This window comes from Carassius auratus, chromosome 14 (genome assembly GCF_003368295.1).
Source record: "Carassius auratus strain Wakin chromosome 14, ASM336829v1, whole genome shotgun sequence".
In the NCBI taxonomy this organism is placed as follows: Eukaryota; Metazoa; Chordata; class Actinopteri; order Cypriniformes; family Cyprinidae; genus Carassius; species Carassius auratus.
Window position 1 is genome coordinate 16,188,950 of NC_039256.1, and position 14,957 is coordinate 16,203,906.

The 14,957-nt window shown below is 37.2% G+C and overlaps 1 protein-coding gene across 1 annotated transcript in view; it reads left to right on the forward strand.

Annotated features, from left to right (window-relative positions):
* LOC113113811 (TBC1 domain family member 9B) overlaps positions 1-14,957 on the forward strand; it is a 30,841-nt gene that overhangs the window by 8,596 nt on the left and 7,288 nt on the right. The window contains 12 exon segments of the mRNA XM_074559949.1: positions 549-728; positions 1,313-1,480; positions 1,846-1,996; positions 2,883-3,097; positions 4,244-4,361; positions 4,456-4,658; positions 6,124-6,206; positions 6,908-7,037; positions 7,126-7,224; positions 7,307-7,375; positions 8,317-8,557; positions 10,626-10,691. Coding sequence (XP_074416050.1) covers positions 549-728; positions 1,313-1,480; positions 1,846-1,996; positions 2,883-3,097; positions 4,244-4,361; positions 4,456-4,658; positions 6,124-6,206; positions 6,908-7,037; positions 7,126-7,224; positions 7,307-7,375; positions 8,317-8,557; positions 10,626-10,691 — 1,723 coding nt within the window.

Here is a 14,957-nt window from a genome sequence, read left to right on the forward strand (position 1 = left end):
CTTCCACACTCAAAGTATTTATTTTATTGTTGCAGGGTAAAAAGCCTTAAATATTATTTAAAAAAAATCGGCAGAGACCCTGTAAAATCTTTTTTTTTTTTTTTTTTAATGTTTGTCATATATACTGTATGTTGGCTATTTATATTATGGAAATGTTTATGCTATCTAGACTGGTGGTTTTTAATAGCACAATAAGATCTGATTTAAGTGAAAAACTCAAGTGTGTGGCGTATGTAACGTACTCTACCAGAGTTTAAAGTGAAAGCTTGACAAGTGCTTAAATTTGAATTTGGAAAAGGTGTAAAAAGCCTGTTTATATTAAATATATTTATATATAATGTAAACTATATGTACTGTATGTGCCTGTATTTATATATTCAAAATAAATATACATGGTACACTCATAATGTAAACAAAACTTTTATTCTGGATGCGATTAATCACGGTTAATCATTTGACAGAACTAACACACACACACACACACACACACACACACACACAGTTACAACAGCTTTACGAACACTTCCTCTCTCATTCTTTCTCTGTAGGTGACTATAGTGGAGAAAGCGGACAGCAGCAGTGTTTTGCCGAGTCCACTGTCGATCAGCACTAAAAACAAGATGACCTTCCTGTTTGCCAACCTCAAAGACCGTGACTTCCTGGTACAGCGCATCTCTGACTTCCTGCAGCGCACGCCTGACAGGCCATGTGGCCTAAACACTCAATCCGTGAGTCAGAATTGATCAAACTAGTATCGTTTTTTCAAGTTTGGGGTTGGTAAGATTATTAAAATTTTTTTGAAAGAAGTATCTTTTGCTCACCATGAATAAAATATACAGTAAAAACAATTGAAAATAATTGTTTTCTATGTGAATACATTGTAAAATGTAATTAATTCCTGTGATCAAAGCAGAATTTTTTTCAGTATCATTCCTCCAGTCTACAGTGTCACATGATTCTTCAGAAATCATTCTAATATAATGATTTGCTGCTCGAGAAACATTTCTGATTAATATCAGTGTTGGAAAGAGTTATCCTGCTTCATATTTTTCTGGGAACTGTGTTTTGTTTTTCTTTCAGCATTCTGTAATGAATAGAAATTTCAAAAGAACAACACTTATCTGAAATAGCAATCTTTTGTAATATTAATATCGCTACTGTCACGTTTGATAAATTTAATATATCCTTACGGAATAAAAGTGTAAATTCAGTTCAAAAACAAATATCGTACTAGAATATTTGCTTATACAATATAAAAAGACATTTGCTACTTTTAAGCATAACTCGTTTCCGCATTTATCATTGCTTCCAGGAGAATCTCAGCCCATGTACACCCCCCTCTCTGCCCTCATCCCCTCCTGTCCTGGGGCTCGGAGAGATGCCCCAAAACCAACACTACAGCCCCAGTCTGCCCACGGCCAAGAAGGGCCTACTGCAAATCTACCAGCAGGACGTCCCGGAGGAGCTGGGGCCCAAAGTGGTGAGACACACGCCTCTCACATCCATCAACCCTCAAATATGCCTAAAAGGATTTTAGAAATAATTGTATCTGCTTATTACCCAGCTAAATACACTACAGTTTAAGTTTCTGGAAGACTCTTTTATAAATAAAAAGTACAAGTACATTTGGATCAATTCAGTCCATTCATGCTAAATAAAATAAAAATAAAATATTATTTTAGATTTGTTTTAGATTTTATTTTTAACTAATAAAAAAAAGTTATAAGAATACAATTATTATTTGAAATACATTTTCATCGAAATAGAATGAAATCTTGAAAAACAAACAAGCTTGTTGCTCTGTGCTTCCTTGGTAATGTTTTGACCTTCCTCTTTCTCCTCCAGACGAGAGAGAAGATGAAAGAGGAATCATGGAACATCCACTTCTTTGAGTTTGGCCGTGGAGTGTGTATGTACCGCACGTCTAAGACCAGAGAGCTGGTTCTAAACGGGATACCAGAGAGTCTGAGAGGAGAACTGTGGCTGCTGTTCTCCGGTAATGAGTTCTCCAAACACCAGGGGGCGCTGCCCACCAAGAACACACCACTAGGTTTAGTTTGAGTCATTTTGATAGGTCATTTTTATTAGCCATGTAAGCAACGGTTTCCTGGTGAACTCTTTCCTCTTTTTTTTTTTTTTTATGGTTTAGGTATGTCAAAATAAACTTTTTTTTTAAATTATTATTATGTGCATTTTTTTCCCCAGTTATATGCAACTTTTTTTATAAATTTTTTTTTTTTTTTTTTTACTATCAATTACAAGACGTAATTTTAGTTGATTTTAGTTTTCTGATAAAAAATTGAATATTGTAATTTTGCACTTTTAATCTATTTTGCCAAGGAAAAGATCGATTTTATTAGTGTTCATTTGATACATTGTAAAAGTGGATTTATTTATTTAGAAGGAACCAAGTAAAAAAAAATGTAACAAATATTTTCTTTTGATGCTTTTGTACCAGAGTTAGGCAATATTTTCATTTGCAGTCACTTATCAGGTTAGCATTTCACCATTAAAAAAACTGTCCAGTCACTTAGAACAAGTTGCATTATGGGATGCAGTATTCTGCTTTGTGTGCACTGTTTACATCCTGCACATTTTGGGTTTCGCAGTACTTGATTTGGGTTTGCAGTGCATTAATGAACAATTAATGAACATTTGCTTACTGTGCACAGTTAACGTGAGTATTATCATGTTTATCTATGTGTGTGTGTGTGAGTGTGGACTTCTGCTGCTCGTGTGTCTGACCGTCATGTTTACACATCAGTGTGAGATCTCACACGCTGTCAGAGAAAAACAAGACTGTCAGCTGTTGTCATAGAGCTGCTCTGCTCATCATTACGATCACATGACTTTTAAAACCTGTTATCTGTCTCATTTTTCAGGTGCTCAGAACGAGATGGCCACACACCCGGATTACTACGCCAGTTTGGTTGAGCAGGCGATGGGTAAATGTACTCTAGCGACAGAGGAGATCGAGAGAGACCTGCACCGCTCCATGCCTGAACATCACGCCTTCCAGAACGAGATGGGCATCGCCGCCCTGAGACGCGTCCTGACCGCCTACGCTTACAGAAACCCCAACATCGGATACTGCCAGGTACACACACACAAGACACACACACACACACACACACACACACAAACGTTTGTTTCTGTGAATTGTGGGGATTTAACATAGACTTCTATTACTTTTATACTGACCAAATTATATTTTTTAAACTCTAACCCTAAACCTACCCCTTACAGAAAACCTGTTTGCATTGTTACACTTTCAGATAAACATAATGTATTTAAAAAATATCAATTCCCCTTGTGACAACCCCACAGGTTAGTCTCCACAATGTCAAAATTTTCAAAGTTTTAATATTCTAGTGGGTGCATTTTTTTTTTTTTTTTTTAGATGATATTGAGTTTTTAGATCATAACATAACATCAAAACAATCACAAAGAGAATTGCTTAGACCTATATGCTTGTCTTGATGACAGAAGAAACCAATCAGCAAACTGAAGCGCTCTATTAACCCTCTATAGGCTATAGCTTAACCAAACACAAAGATCTGATTCATATGCATATAATAAACTCAATATTACAAAGTACAATTGCACAAAAGACAGAGATCATGTTACATTATTTTACAGTAGCTAATAATCTCATCATATGACATACTTGCCCTGCACATCTTGCAGTTCACTGTATCTTCATTTTCGAAGTGTTTCCAATGATAATTTCAAGCAATAAAAAAACCATCATGGTGAACAGTGCACATCTGAAGTGTCTCTGCAGGAAATAATGCATTATTTATCGGCTCTAAGATATCGGTTTGATAGCGATAACCGATAACAATCATGTATCGATATAGTGGCCGATATATCGTGCATCCCTATAAACAATAATAGATTCTTACCAATACCAGTAGACTCAGCACATTAAAAACAGGAACATGGTGGTGTCAGCTAATCTTGCATTGCAGTGTGACACACAGGTCACTTGAAATGTAGGTTTTTTTTGTAATGGGAGAAATCTATTTTTGTGTGCATTTTTTATTTGGTTATATATTGTCTTGCGTATTGATGTTTTGCTGTCTGTGCATGTTCAGTACGTTATAAAAGCACGTTATCCTGGTTTGAGACCAGCTTTGCTCTGGCGCAGCTGTGGAGACGTCATACAAGAGCTGCTGTTTTACATGGTTCTGCTTCATCTCTCTCTCTCTCTCTCTCTCTCTCTCTCTCTCTCTCTCTCCAGGCGATGAACATTGTCACGTCTGTGCTGTTGTTGTATTGTACTGAAGAGGAGGCCTTCTGGCTGCTTGTGGCTCTGTGTGAACGGATGCTGCCCGACTATTACAACACTAGAGTTGTAGGTCAGTCACACAAATACAAACACACAGTGAAAGTTGTGAGCAGTCAGATGACTGTTCTGGTCTGGTCTCACTGGTGTTTTCTGATCTGTGTCAGGAGCGCTGGTGGACCAGGGCGTGTTTGAGGAGCTGACCCGCGAGTGTTTGCCGCTCTTGTACGAGCACATGCAGGATTTGGGCGTCATCTCCACCATCTCTCTGTCCTGGTTTCTCACACTCTTCCTGTCCGTCATGCCTTTCGACAGTGCGGTGCTGCTGGTCGACTGCTTCTTCTACGAGGGCATTAAAGTCATTTTCCAGGTGAGGATTATCAGATGCTGCATCAAATACTGATGAAGTTTCTGAAGGGGTTTGAAGTCATGGACCATTTTGCCTACAAAATATTCACAGCATCACAGATTACCTACGGAAAAATACTGACCCGGACCTATAAGCCACGTTACATTGAATGCAGTTGCTGATGAACATGATTTAGAAAGACAGACTGCATGATGTAATCTATTGAATGCAGTCAGTGTTTCCCACAGATAAATATAGTATTGTTAGGGATATTTTTACATTAATGAAAACCTCTTGAGGTGAAGTATTATTTTTCCTATTTTTACCCCAAAAACGTTTCAGGAAATCCCTAATATGGACAAAGGCATGCAGCTATTGCCGTAACTCTGAGAAAATAGAAACACTGTAACTGACCAAATGTGAAGACGATAAACACACAACCACAGCAATGTAAGATTAAAGTCCATTTATAATGTAATGTTAACTGACATAGCCTTTATTACAGTATAGAATAGAGTAAAATGATGTTTCTTTTGATAAGGAAACACATCAGAGCACAAAGGAAGCTTTTTCAAACACTCGACTGATGTTATGAACTGAGTTAGAAAAGAAATACATTATTATATGTGTAGTTTGTTGGATAACATATTTATAAATGTTCTCATAACACTGTGTTGTGCATGAACTCACCGTAAGAGAGAAGAGAGCAAGAAAACAGCTGTTATTATCAGTGTATAATTCCACGAAAAAAGTGTGAAGCACTGTGATGAGAGAGACATGCTAAGCCAGTCAACATGTCAGTTTCAGCTCTATACCAATTTCAGATAGTACAGTTTTTTAATGGGAAATCTGTTTTTGGCGGTCAATGTTAATAATGTGGCGGGCCGCCACAAATAAATCAATATGGGAAACACTGGCAGTTGTTTAAGCCTAAAATTCAAGATATGAGGTCAAAAATTCCACTGTATGAGGTTTTGTCTTATATTTATATCATATGACATAGTTTATCAATCTTACACGAGTGCTGTTTTTCTAAATATCTACATGCAAATGTGATATTGTCTTTATATAAGTTCAGTAAACAATAGATACATAATGCATTATATTTTAAGCACAATATTGTCTGTTTTTGCTCAATTTGACAATGAAAATAGTTGTTTTGTGTCTGTTACTCAATGAATCCACAGTTTTGAACATATCAAGTGAGGCACTGATTCATTGACTCTTAAAGATGAATATAAATTTGAATGAATCGCTCATTAAGAGAGTGACTTGCTTCCCTTTACTGGCAGTTTAGATTCATATTTAGAGCATCATTTCATTTTTTAATGTGAACATTAAAACGTAATTTCTCAGAAGCCCTTATGTATATTTATAAATGTGTGTGTGTGTGTGTTTAAGCAACATTTCCCAAAGAATATGTGCACCCCAGTCAGTGTCTGTGATCTGTAATTGAGACTAACAGGTGTGTGTCACTCTTCTCCAGGTGGCATTAGCTGTGCTACATGCAAACATGGATCAACTTATGTCCTGTTCAGACGAGGGAGAGGCCATGACTATTCTGGGCAGGTGAGTCTGGATAAAACATAATTTACAAGACGACTGTGAATGCAATATACAGACAATATTAATTTAACAGTTTGGAGGTTTTAGGAATTCACATTGGCAAGTTTTTTTCTTTTTAATTCAGTTTTAACCCTAAAGCCTACTGTATGATATTTGATTCACAAATGAAGTCTCTGAATGATCAAACCTTTGCTGTTCCACTCAGTCGTCTACATGTATGATTGTAGAAATGTAGAAATCTTTTTGCTTTGAAATCCGTACAGATTTTTATAAAGTAAACGTAAGAATAACTTTGATATTGTTTGTAATATTTCAAGATGAACACTTACTGGACTGAAGCAGCTTCAGTTTACTTAATGATCCAGACATATATTTTTTCATATATCTGGCATTATGTATTTTGACCATCAAGCATTTCTATCATATTACTAAGACATATTATTGGTTATATAGAGTGGCATTTCAACCAATTGTAATATGTATTGCTCAATTTGGGCCTGAGATTAAAATTGAGCAATCCAAAAAAAAAAAAAACTTTTTAACCATATTCTCTCTACATCATACTATATGAGCCATAAAAGCCTGATGGATCAGATATGTTATAAAAAAGGATTTAGAGGGTTAAGTTTCTTTATCCCTTTTCTACTGTCTGAGGATTGTGAAGATGCACTTAATAAGGTTTGTTCTGTTTCTGGATCCTGCAGATATTTGGATAATGTAGTAAATAAGCAGACCGTTTCTCCACCCATTCCCCACCTTCATGCCCTGTTGACCAGCGGCAACAACCCTCCGCCTGAGATTGACGTCTTTGAGCTCATTAAAGCGTCCTATGAGGTGAGTGGGCGGAGCAAGAGGGACCTGACGGGCACCAGTGCCAGTATGATCCTTATTAACTTTGTTCGTTGTTTTCATCTAATTGTAGAAGTTTGGTAGCCTGCGTGCTGATGTCATCGAGCAGATGAGGTTCAAACAAAGGTTAAAGGTCATACAGTCACTAGAAGACACAGCCAAGAGGAGTGTGGTAAGTGTGTAAGCAAAAAGTCATATTTCACAATTTCAAATCTCCACATGTAATCAAGTATGCTGTCTTGTGTGATATTCAGGTGAGAGCGATCATGACAGAGTCTGCCTTCACTATTGAGGAGTTGGAAGAACTGTTTGTTCTTTTTAAGGTGAGATACTTAGCTTATTTAGTAATATTAATTAAATAGGAATAATAAGAACATTGATTGTTTTTATGTTTATTTATGATTTTATTTATTATGTTTAAATGTGTTTTATCCGATCTGTGTGTGTGTGTGTTTTTTTTTTTTTTTTTTTTTTTTTTAAACCTTAATGCTCATTTTAAACTAAAGGAATGTATGTTTGTGTACGTTATAGTAGTAGGAACCACCAAAATCGGTCATGGTATGTTTTATTTATTAATTTATTATTGTATAAATTATTAATATTTAATAGTAACGGTAGTCATATTTTTTTAAATAATGTATTGTCATTATAACAATATTTATTGTTTGTTTGTTTGTCTATTTATTTGTTTATTTATTTTGTTTGTAGACGTGATTATTATATTTTTCTTTCTGATCTGTGTTCTTTTGAAACACCTAATGTTAAAAAAAAGAAACCATTAGCTGTTGGTATATTTGTGTTACATTATAGTTGGTCAGTACCAACTATATATCTATTTTTATTTATTTACTTCTTTATTAAATGATGAATGTTAATATAATAATAATAATAATAATATTAATATTACAAAATGTTTTTTTTTCAAACAAGGTATCATTTATTTATTTTATCTGTTTATTTTTTATTTTATTTTATTTTTTTATTATTATCTGATCTCTGTACTTCCAAATATATTTAAGATAGAAATTTAACTAAAATGGTCTGTATATTAAGTCAACATGTAATAATGCTTTTTTTTTTTATTAATTAATAAATTTTTTTTATGAACCAGTGATTTAATATTTTACAGAAAGGTGCTTCTCATTTGGTTCAGTCTCACTGGGTAATTGTGGAGTTGCATGCTTTTGTGGTATATGTCTGCAGTACTTACTCTCATGTCCTCCAGCTCTATTATATGTGTTATTGTTATGTGTGTGTGTCCCAGGCGAAGCACATCATGAGTTGTTACTGGGGTGCGAGCAGCACCGCGGCGGAGCGGCACGACCCGAGTCTGCCATATCTGGAGCAGTACCGCATCGACTGCGGTCAGTTCATTCAGCTCTTCTCCGCTCTGGCGCCCTGGAGCTGCGGCCTTCACACCAACACGCTCTCCAGCCGACTCTTCCGCCTGCTCGACCAAAACAAAGACACTCTCATCAACTTCAAAGAGTTTGTCACCGGACTCAGTGAGTGGATGCATTTACACCACAGCTTGTAGATTGATCGACTCAGAGTTTGATTCGTGTGAAAGCTGTTACTGCTTCAGATAAAACCGCAACAATCTTAGACCTCAAACGCCTCTCCAAGTGTTGAAGTTATGATGTCATACACAAAAAAAAAAATGACGGAATTAAAAACAAACACCTATCACAGAGATATTAAAAACAAATTTGGTAGAATGGTAAATAATCATTAATATTATGCTCACATATTCACAATAAATTATATAAAACTACATTTTATTGCGTCCTTGGACTTATTTCATAATCCATTGTCTTGCAACTTGTAAAAATAAAGGTTTTAATTAATATTTTTATAGCACTCAATGGGAGATAAATATATATTTTTGAAAAAATGCCCCCCTCCACCCCTCAAAAAAATAAAAAAATTAAATACTTTGACAAAAATCACATAAGACAAGAATTCATTTTCGCAAATGAAATTCAGGCCCTGAATAAATGTCTAAAAGTCTTTAGGGCTGCACGATATTGGGAAAAAATGACATTGCGATATTTAATTTTTCTGCAATATATATATTGCAATATTTTTTCTTACGAACAAAAATGGGGTGAGCACACTTACATTCTAATTTTAAATAATTTAAACATCGACACCATCGTGTCAATTGATTAATATGCGTGAGGGAGAGAGAGCGCAAGACAGCGCTCGTGTTGTTTGAAGACGCCTCTCTCTGTCTCTCTCACGCGCGCGCTCTCTCTGTCTCTCTTGCGCTCCCTCTCTCTCTGCCGTTAAACTTGCATGTGGTTTTCAGTCCTGTCAATGATAAACTTTCACTCTATGATGGTTAAGCTGGGCAATTAATCCACGAATCACATTCGTCAAGAGCCGGGGAGCAGCTGGCCCGTACAGTTAATGAATAACGGATCAACTACGACAGCCTACATCGCACATCCTGCGATGTGACTATCGTGGATTTTGTACATTGCGATATCGATGCTTTAACGACACATCGTACAGCCCTAAAAATCTTTATTGGATCATCATTATAAATAAATCTACATGGTAAAAATAAGGCTTTACTGAATTCTGTGAACGGCCTCAAAAATCCTGACCGGAGCACCCCTAATTTTTTATTATCATTGTTGAAAACTGTTGCGTTGCTTCATAATTTTTGTGCTTTTTTCAGAATTTAATGAATAGAAGATTCAAAACAATAACATGTATTTCAATTACCGTATTTGCCGGACTATAAGTCACACTTTTTTTCATAGTTTGGTTGGTCCTGCGAGTTATAGTCAGGTGCGACTTATTTATCAATTTATTTGACATGAACCGAGAGAAATGAACCAAGAGAAAACATTACCGTCTACAGCCACGAGAGGGCGCTCTATGCTGCTCAGTGCTCCTGTGGTCTACACTGAAAACATAGAGTGCCCCCTCGCAGCTGTAGACGGTAATGTTTTCTCTTGGTTCTTGGTTCTAAATGAATGCGACTTATAGTCCAGTGCGACTTATATATGTTTTTTTCCTCATTATGGCGTATTTTTGGACTGATGCGACTTATACTCAGGTGCGACTTATTGTCCGAAAAATACGGTAGAACAACCAACAGATTATCACAATGTCTTTACAGCCACTGTAATGCATCTATTTATTGCAGAAAAGCATTAAAGTCCAACAAAAAAAAAATATGAACGATAGTCTATATTATGTTTTTGTCAATGTAAATTTTGTTATGTATAACTACCGAATGGATATATTATTATATCAGTGCATTTGAATGTAAATGATGAAATACCATTCTGTTCATAGCTACAAACTGTGAAAAATTTATTTTTGCTGTTTTAGTTCTTATATAAAAAAATGTAATCTACTTTGCAAAAAGTGTTTGGTGTAAAACTATTCAAGAAATATATTTATAAAAGTAGAAAGTCAAATTATTGAGGGATAATATAAGTTAGTCTGCATCTATTAGGTAACAACTCACAGTAAATCAAAGAAACAACCTGTGTATCTCTTCTAAGCTTCTTGACATCTTCATCACAGCAATTTTTGGTTTGTGTTGTCTCTTAGGTGGAATGTATCATGGCGATATGACAGAAAAACTCAAGCTGCTCTACAAACTCCACCTGCCTCCTGGTATGTGCACAGTCATAGAGACTTTATTAACCTGGTCATGAGAAGAGTGTAACAGTGTAGGCAGAAAGAGAAAAACAAAGTAGGTTTTTGAAGAACGTTTATTAGTGATTTTATTTGTATTTAGGGACTGTATGTGAACGACATTTGTGAACAACAAACACAAGCAAAGTGTGAGGTGTCGAGGAAATTCTAATTTAATAAAAGTAATAAGAGTTGTGAAGATTGAGAATGTTTGAGGCTTTGAGTCTGTGTGCAAAGAGATAACACATAGCCCACTTTTTATACAATGTAAAAAGATACACTGAAGGACAGATTAGGACCTTTGAGCCAATCATTTGTCTCAGTGCACATCACCCCATAACACATGTACATCTCTTCACATTACATGGTAGATGTCTGGTACAGTTTCCCCTAAAATGTCGTTTTTCAGTCTAAAGCAGTTACTTGGACAAGTTGCATAAAATAACTCAATGTCCCTATGGACTATATACTACCTTGATCATTGTATGTTTTAAAAGATATATGCCGTGTAGTATGTATTTAAATGAGATTAATACAATCAATGCAAAATTAACCAAATTAAAATTTCTATAATCATTATTGATAACATATTGATTATATGTAAGTACATTTTTAAACACCTTACTTTAGAGTTTACATCAGTCTCATAAGGGTGAAAAAAGCATTTGCATTGTTTTTTATGGAACTTAGTCATTCCTAACATATAAGCAAGCTATAAAGAAAACAATAACTCTCTTATATTTGAAAAATCTTATTGTGATATTCAAACAGAAAAAACTTTCTTATCTTTCCTTCAGGTTGCATCATCTCATAACATGGACAATGACCTGCTTTAGGCCGTCTTTATTTCTTCTGTAGAGCTGCTGCAGGTGTCAGATTTTAGCATCTCTTTGGCTTCACCATTTTCATCTTTCACACAAGACATTGTACATTACGATCTGATGAACTACTGAAGATTTCATGGTTGAATTTACAGCTCTTCTAATCATTCCCCCTACACAAGACCACATACACAGCAAAAATAAAATCCTAGCCAGTGCTGAGATGGCAATTGACCCAATGTATTATGTATTCTGCTTTCTGCCATAAACCCTTAAACCAATTCCAACCCCAGTCATCATCTGCATTTATTTCTCTAGCCATCAACCTGTTAATTGCATTAGTCAAGTTTTGAATACAGTTCCCACAAAAACACAATACCCCCCCAGGAGATGTGTTGAGCTGATCCAGTACAAGTCGGTTTTGCAGCGCAGTCAGCTTCAACTTTCGTAGTTCCTCCTTGCTGCCTTCCATCACCTTAGTAGTGTTCCTAAAACCTATCAATTAATATCTCGAAATCTCAACCTCTATCTGCAGCAAGCTTACACCAAGTGACATGATTACATCATGGAAGAAATTCTCTGCTCCATTCAACAGCCTGTGTTCCCTTGGAACATACTTGTCTATTGCCCAATTTGTTCTGCTCAATCTTTCAGTGGGGACACTTTCTTTTCGATCTCTCTCTTGGCACTTGTCAGATGATTTCTGGTTGTTGTGAAGTTGTTCAGGTACTTTGACTACTAACATTCCTCCTTACAAGCTCCACCATGGCACACGCACCCATCCAATGCCAGGGTAATGAAGACATGTCCACAAAGCCAATACCAGTCTTCCAGCACACTGCTACCTTCATTGTCAGGCACATGGGCAGTTATTTTGGTCGGCCTCTCTGTGTAAAAGGGATGTTAAGCAGACAGCTCATGAACATGTTTCTTGTTGCATCAGTTGTAGAGTTGGATGTATAGATCTCGTTGGAGTGGTCAGATTGTATGTTTTCTAACAGCTTAAGTCCCTCGCTGTCATCGTGACCTCAGATCACTCCCACTGATGTTGCTGCATTGTTCAGCTCCCATACACCACTGAATGTTTGTTCACCTCAGTCAGACGTCCCCCTTGGCACGGGGCAGCTAGTCAGTCTCTTTACTGATCTAATGCTCTCTGGTGGCGCTGGAACCTTCTTGGAGTGACTTGCATGCCCCGATGTTGCTCTCTCTGCCACTTTTACCACAGTGTGATATCAGAAGGACTTGGAACAGACCGTTTCACCTCTTAGGTTTCCAATCTTTCCTCCTCATGTCCTTGATTACCACGAAATCGCCAGGCCTGATATCATGCAAGACTCCTTCAGCTGGCTTGGGCAGAACGTCCTTCATCCTCTGAGAGAGAACAAGAGACAACTTTCGACAATAGTTTAGCATGTCATCTCCACACAAGGCTGTAGAGGGCAGTGGTTGTGGTTCTGATCCTACTCAAATGGAAGTTGGCCTGCCAAACAGAATTTCAAACGGATTCAAGTTAGACTTTGCTCTTTTTCTCATTCACATATACATTAACACAATAGGGAGTGCTTTTACCCAAGACAGACCTCCCTTCTCACAACACTTCATTCATTCATTCTTTAATGTCCCACTTGAGTGATGGCTTCAGGTGTGCCATTGTCACTCAAACATTAAATGATCAAATGGCTGATTTGGAAGATGGTGTGCCGCTTGAGGCATTTGCCCTCTGACCACATTGCTTGTGGCACAGATCATACATGATTGACTATACTGGTCCGCAAAGTAAGTGAATCCCTTTGTGAACCAATATTGATTTTGCAAATCAACCCACCCCCCCAAGAAAAAGTGTTTTGGCAGACATAGTTTTTCAGTTTGCCCTTGGCCTTCACCCATTGTTTCTTCTCCTCTGACTCATTCACACTCCCTTCTGACAGCACTGTTTCACAGGTAAAAGAAAGCTCTGTTCTCATAGCTGGGTCCTTTGCTGTGGTATCAGCTCAGTTGTTACATAAAGACACAAAATCATCACCTTTGAAATGTGCAACACATTTGCAGATAGCAACTGACTTTTGTAGCAAAATTGCTCCTAACAATGCTGCTATTTTATCATGGTTTAGAACAGGCATGCTATCAGACTTAAGAAACTTCCAGTGTTTCCGAAATGCCCCAAAATCATGACAACCCCAAAACAGTAACGAGAATCTTTGTGAATTGTTACTGTATACCCTTCAGCAATTTTGTAAACCTCCGTCAATGCTACTAATTCAGCTGCTTGCGCAGAGCAATGTGCGGGGATAGATCCAGATGTTATTGTTCCATATGCAGTGGATACAGCTCAACCTGCTCTGTTTTGGCCAGTTTTTGGGTCTCTATATGCTGAACCATCAATGAACAGAATAAAGTCTGCATTTTCTCAGGGGGTTTCTTTTAAATCAGGTCTTGGTGTACAGACCAGTTCAAATGTGGCAACACAATCATGTTCTTTCCCCATCCTGCTTCGTAGACGTTAACACTGTGCATCTTTTAATCGTAATGTTTGGCGTTTCCAACAAAATTGCAATGTACCTGAGCCTTATGGCAGTAGATAAATGGTATGTTTTCTGTTCCAACCGGATCATAGAAACGGCGTGTGGCATGAGCAAAGTCACATCAGAGTACCCAAAAATATCCCTTGAAGATAAAATGGCTGTTTTTTCTGCAGATGCAACAGCTCTCAGGCATTTTGGCAAGCCTGACGCTGCCAGATTGAGCTTACTCAGAAAAATAGGCCGCAGGTCTCCCCCACGATCTTGTAACAACAGAAGTCATGAACCCATTTTCTAATCAACAGTTTGTTCAACATTTCTCTCTGGGTCTGGGAGTTGCAGTGTTGGTGATGTTTGTAACATTTGTCTGCTTCTGGGGTCCAGGTCAGTTTGTCAAGTGGTTGCAAGCCTTCCCGACATCAAGTGCTCCGAGGTGATTCTTCGATGGCATAATTTGGAATGAATGTCAACAGTACAAACACATGCCCAAAAATGACATTAGATACTTCTTCGTGACAGGCTTTGGAATCTTTTGAATTGCCTCTTTTCATTTCTCAGATAGAGATTTACCCTTTTTAGTGATGACATGACCTAAAAATGTCACCCCTGGACAGTGAAATGTCCCCTCTCTCCACAGTAAAAGCAAACCTCTGGATCAATCTGGGACAGTCTTTGTCTGCCTCTTCCGCGTTATTTTTGTGATGTTCACTTTAACTGGAAAGTCGGCCTTGATCCGTTGACACAGTGTTTCACTGCCTGACGATATGCCTTTTTGTCAGCATGATTCCAGTCTGCATTCTTCCTTTGGGCATTGCCAATAGGGAAATGTGATCTTATCTTGTGCCAGTCTGTTGCCCCCAATTTTAACATAAGCAAACGTTTCAGTTCTTGCATTGGGGGGG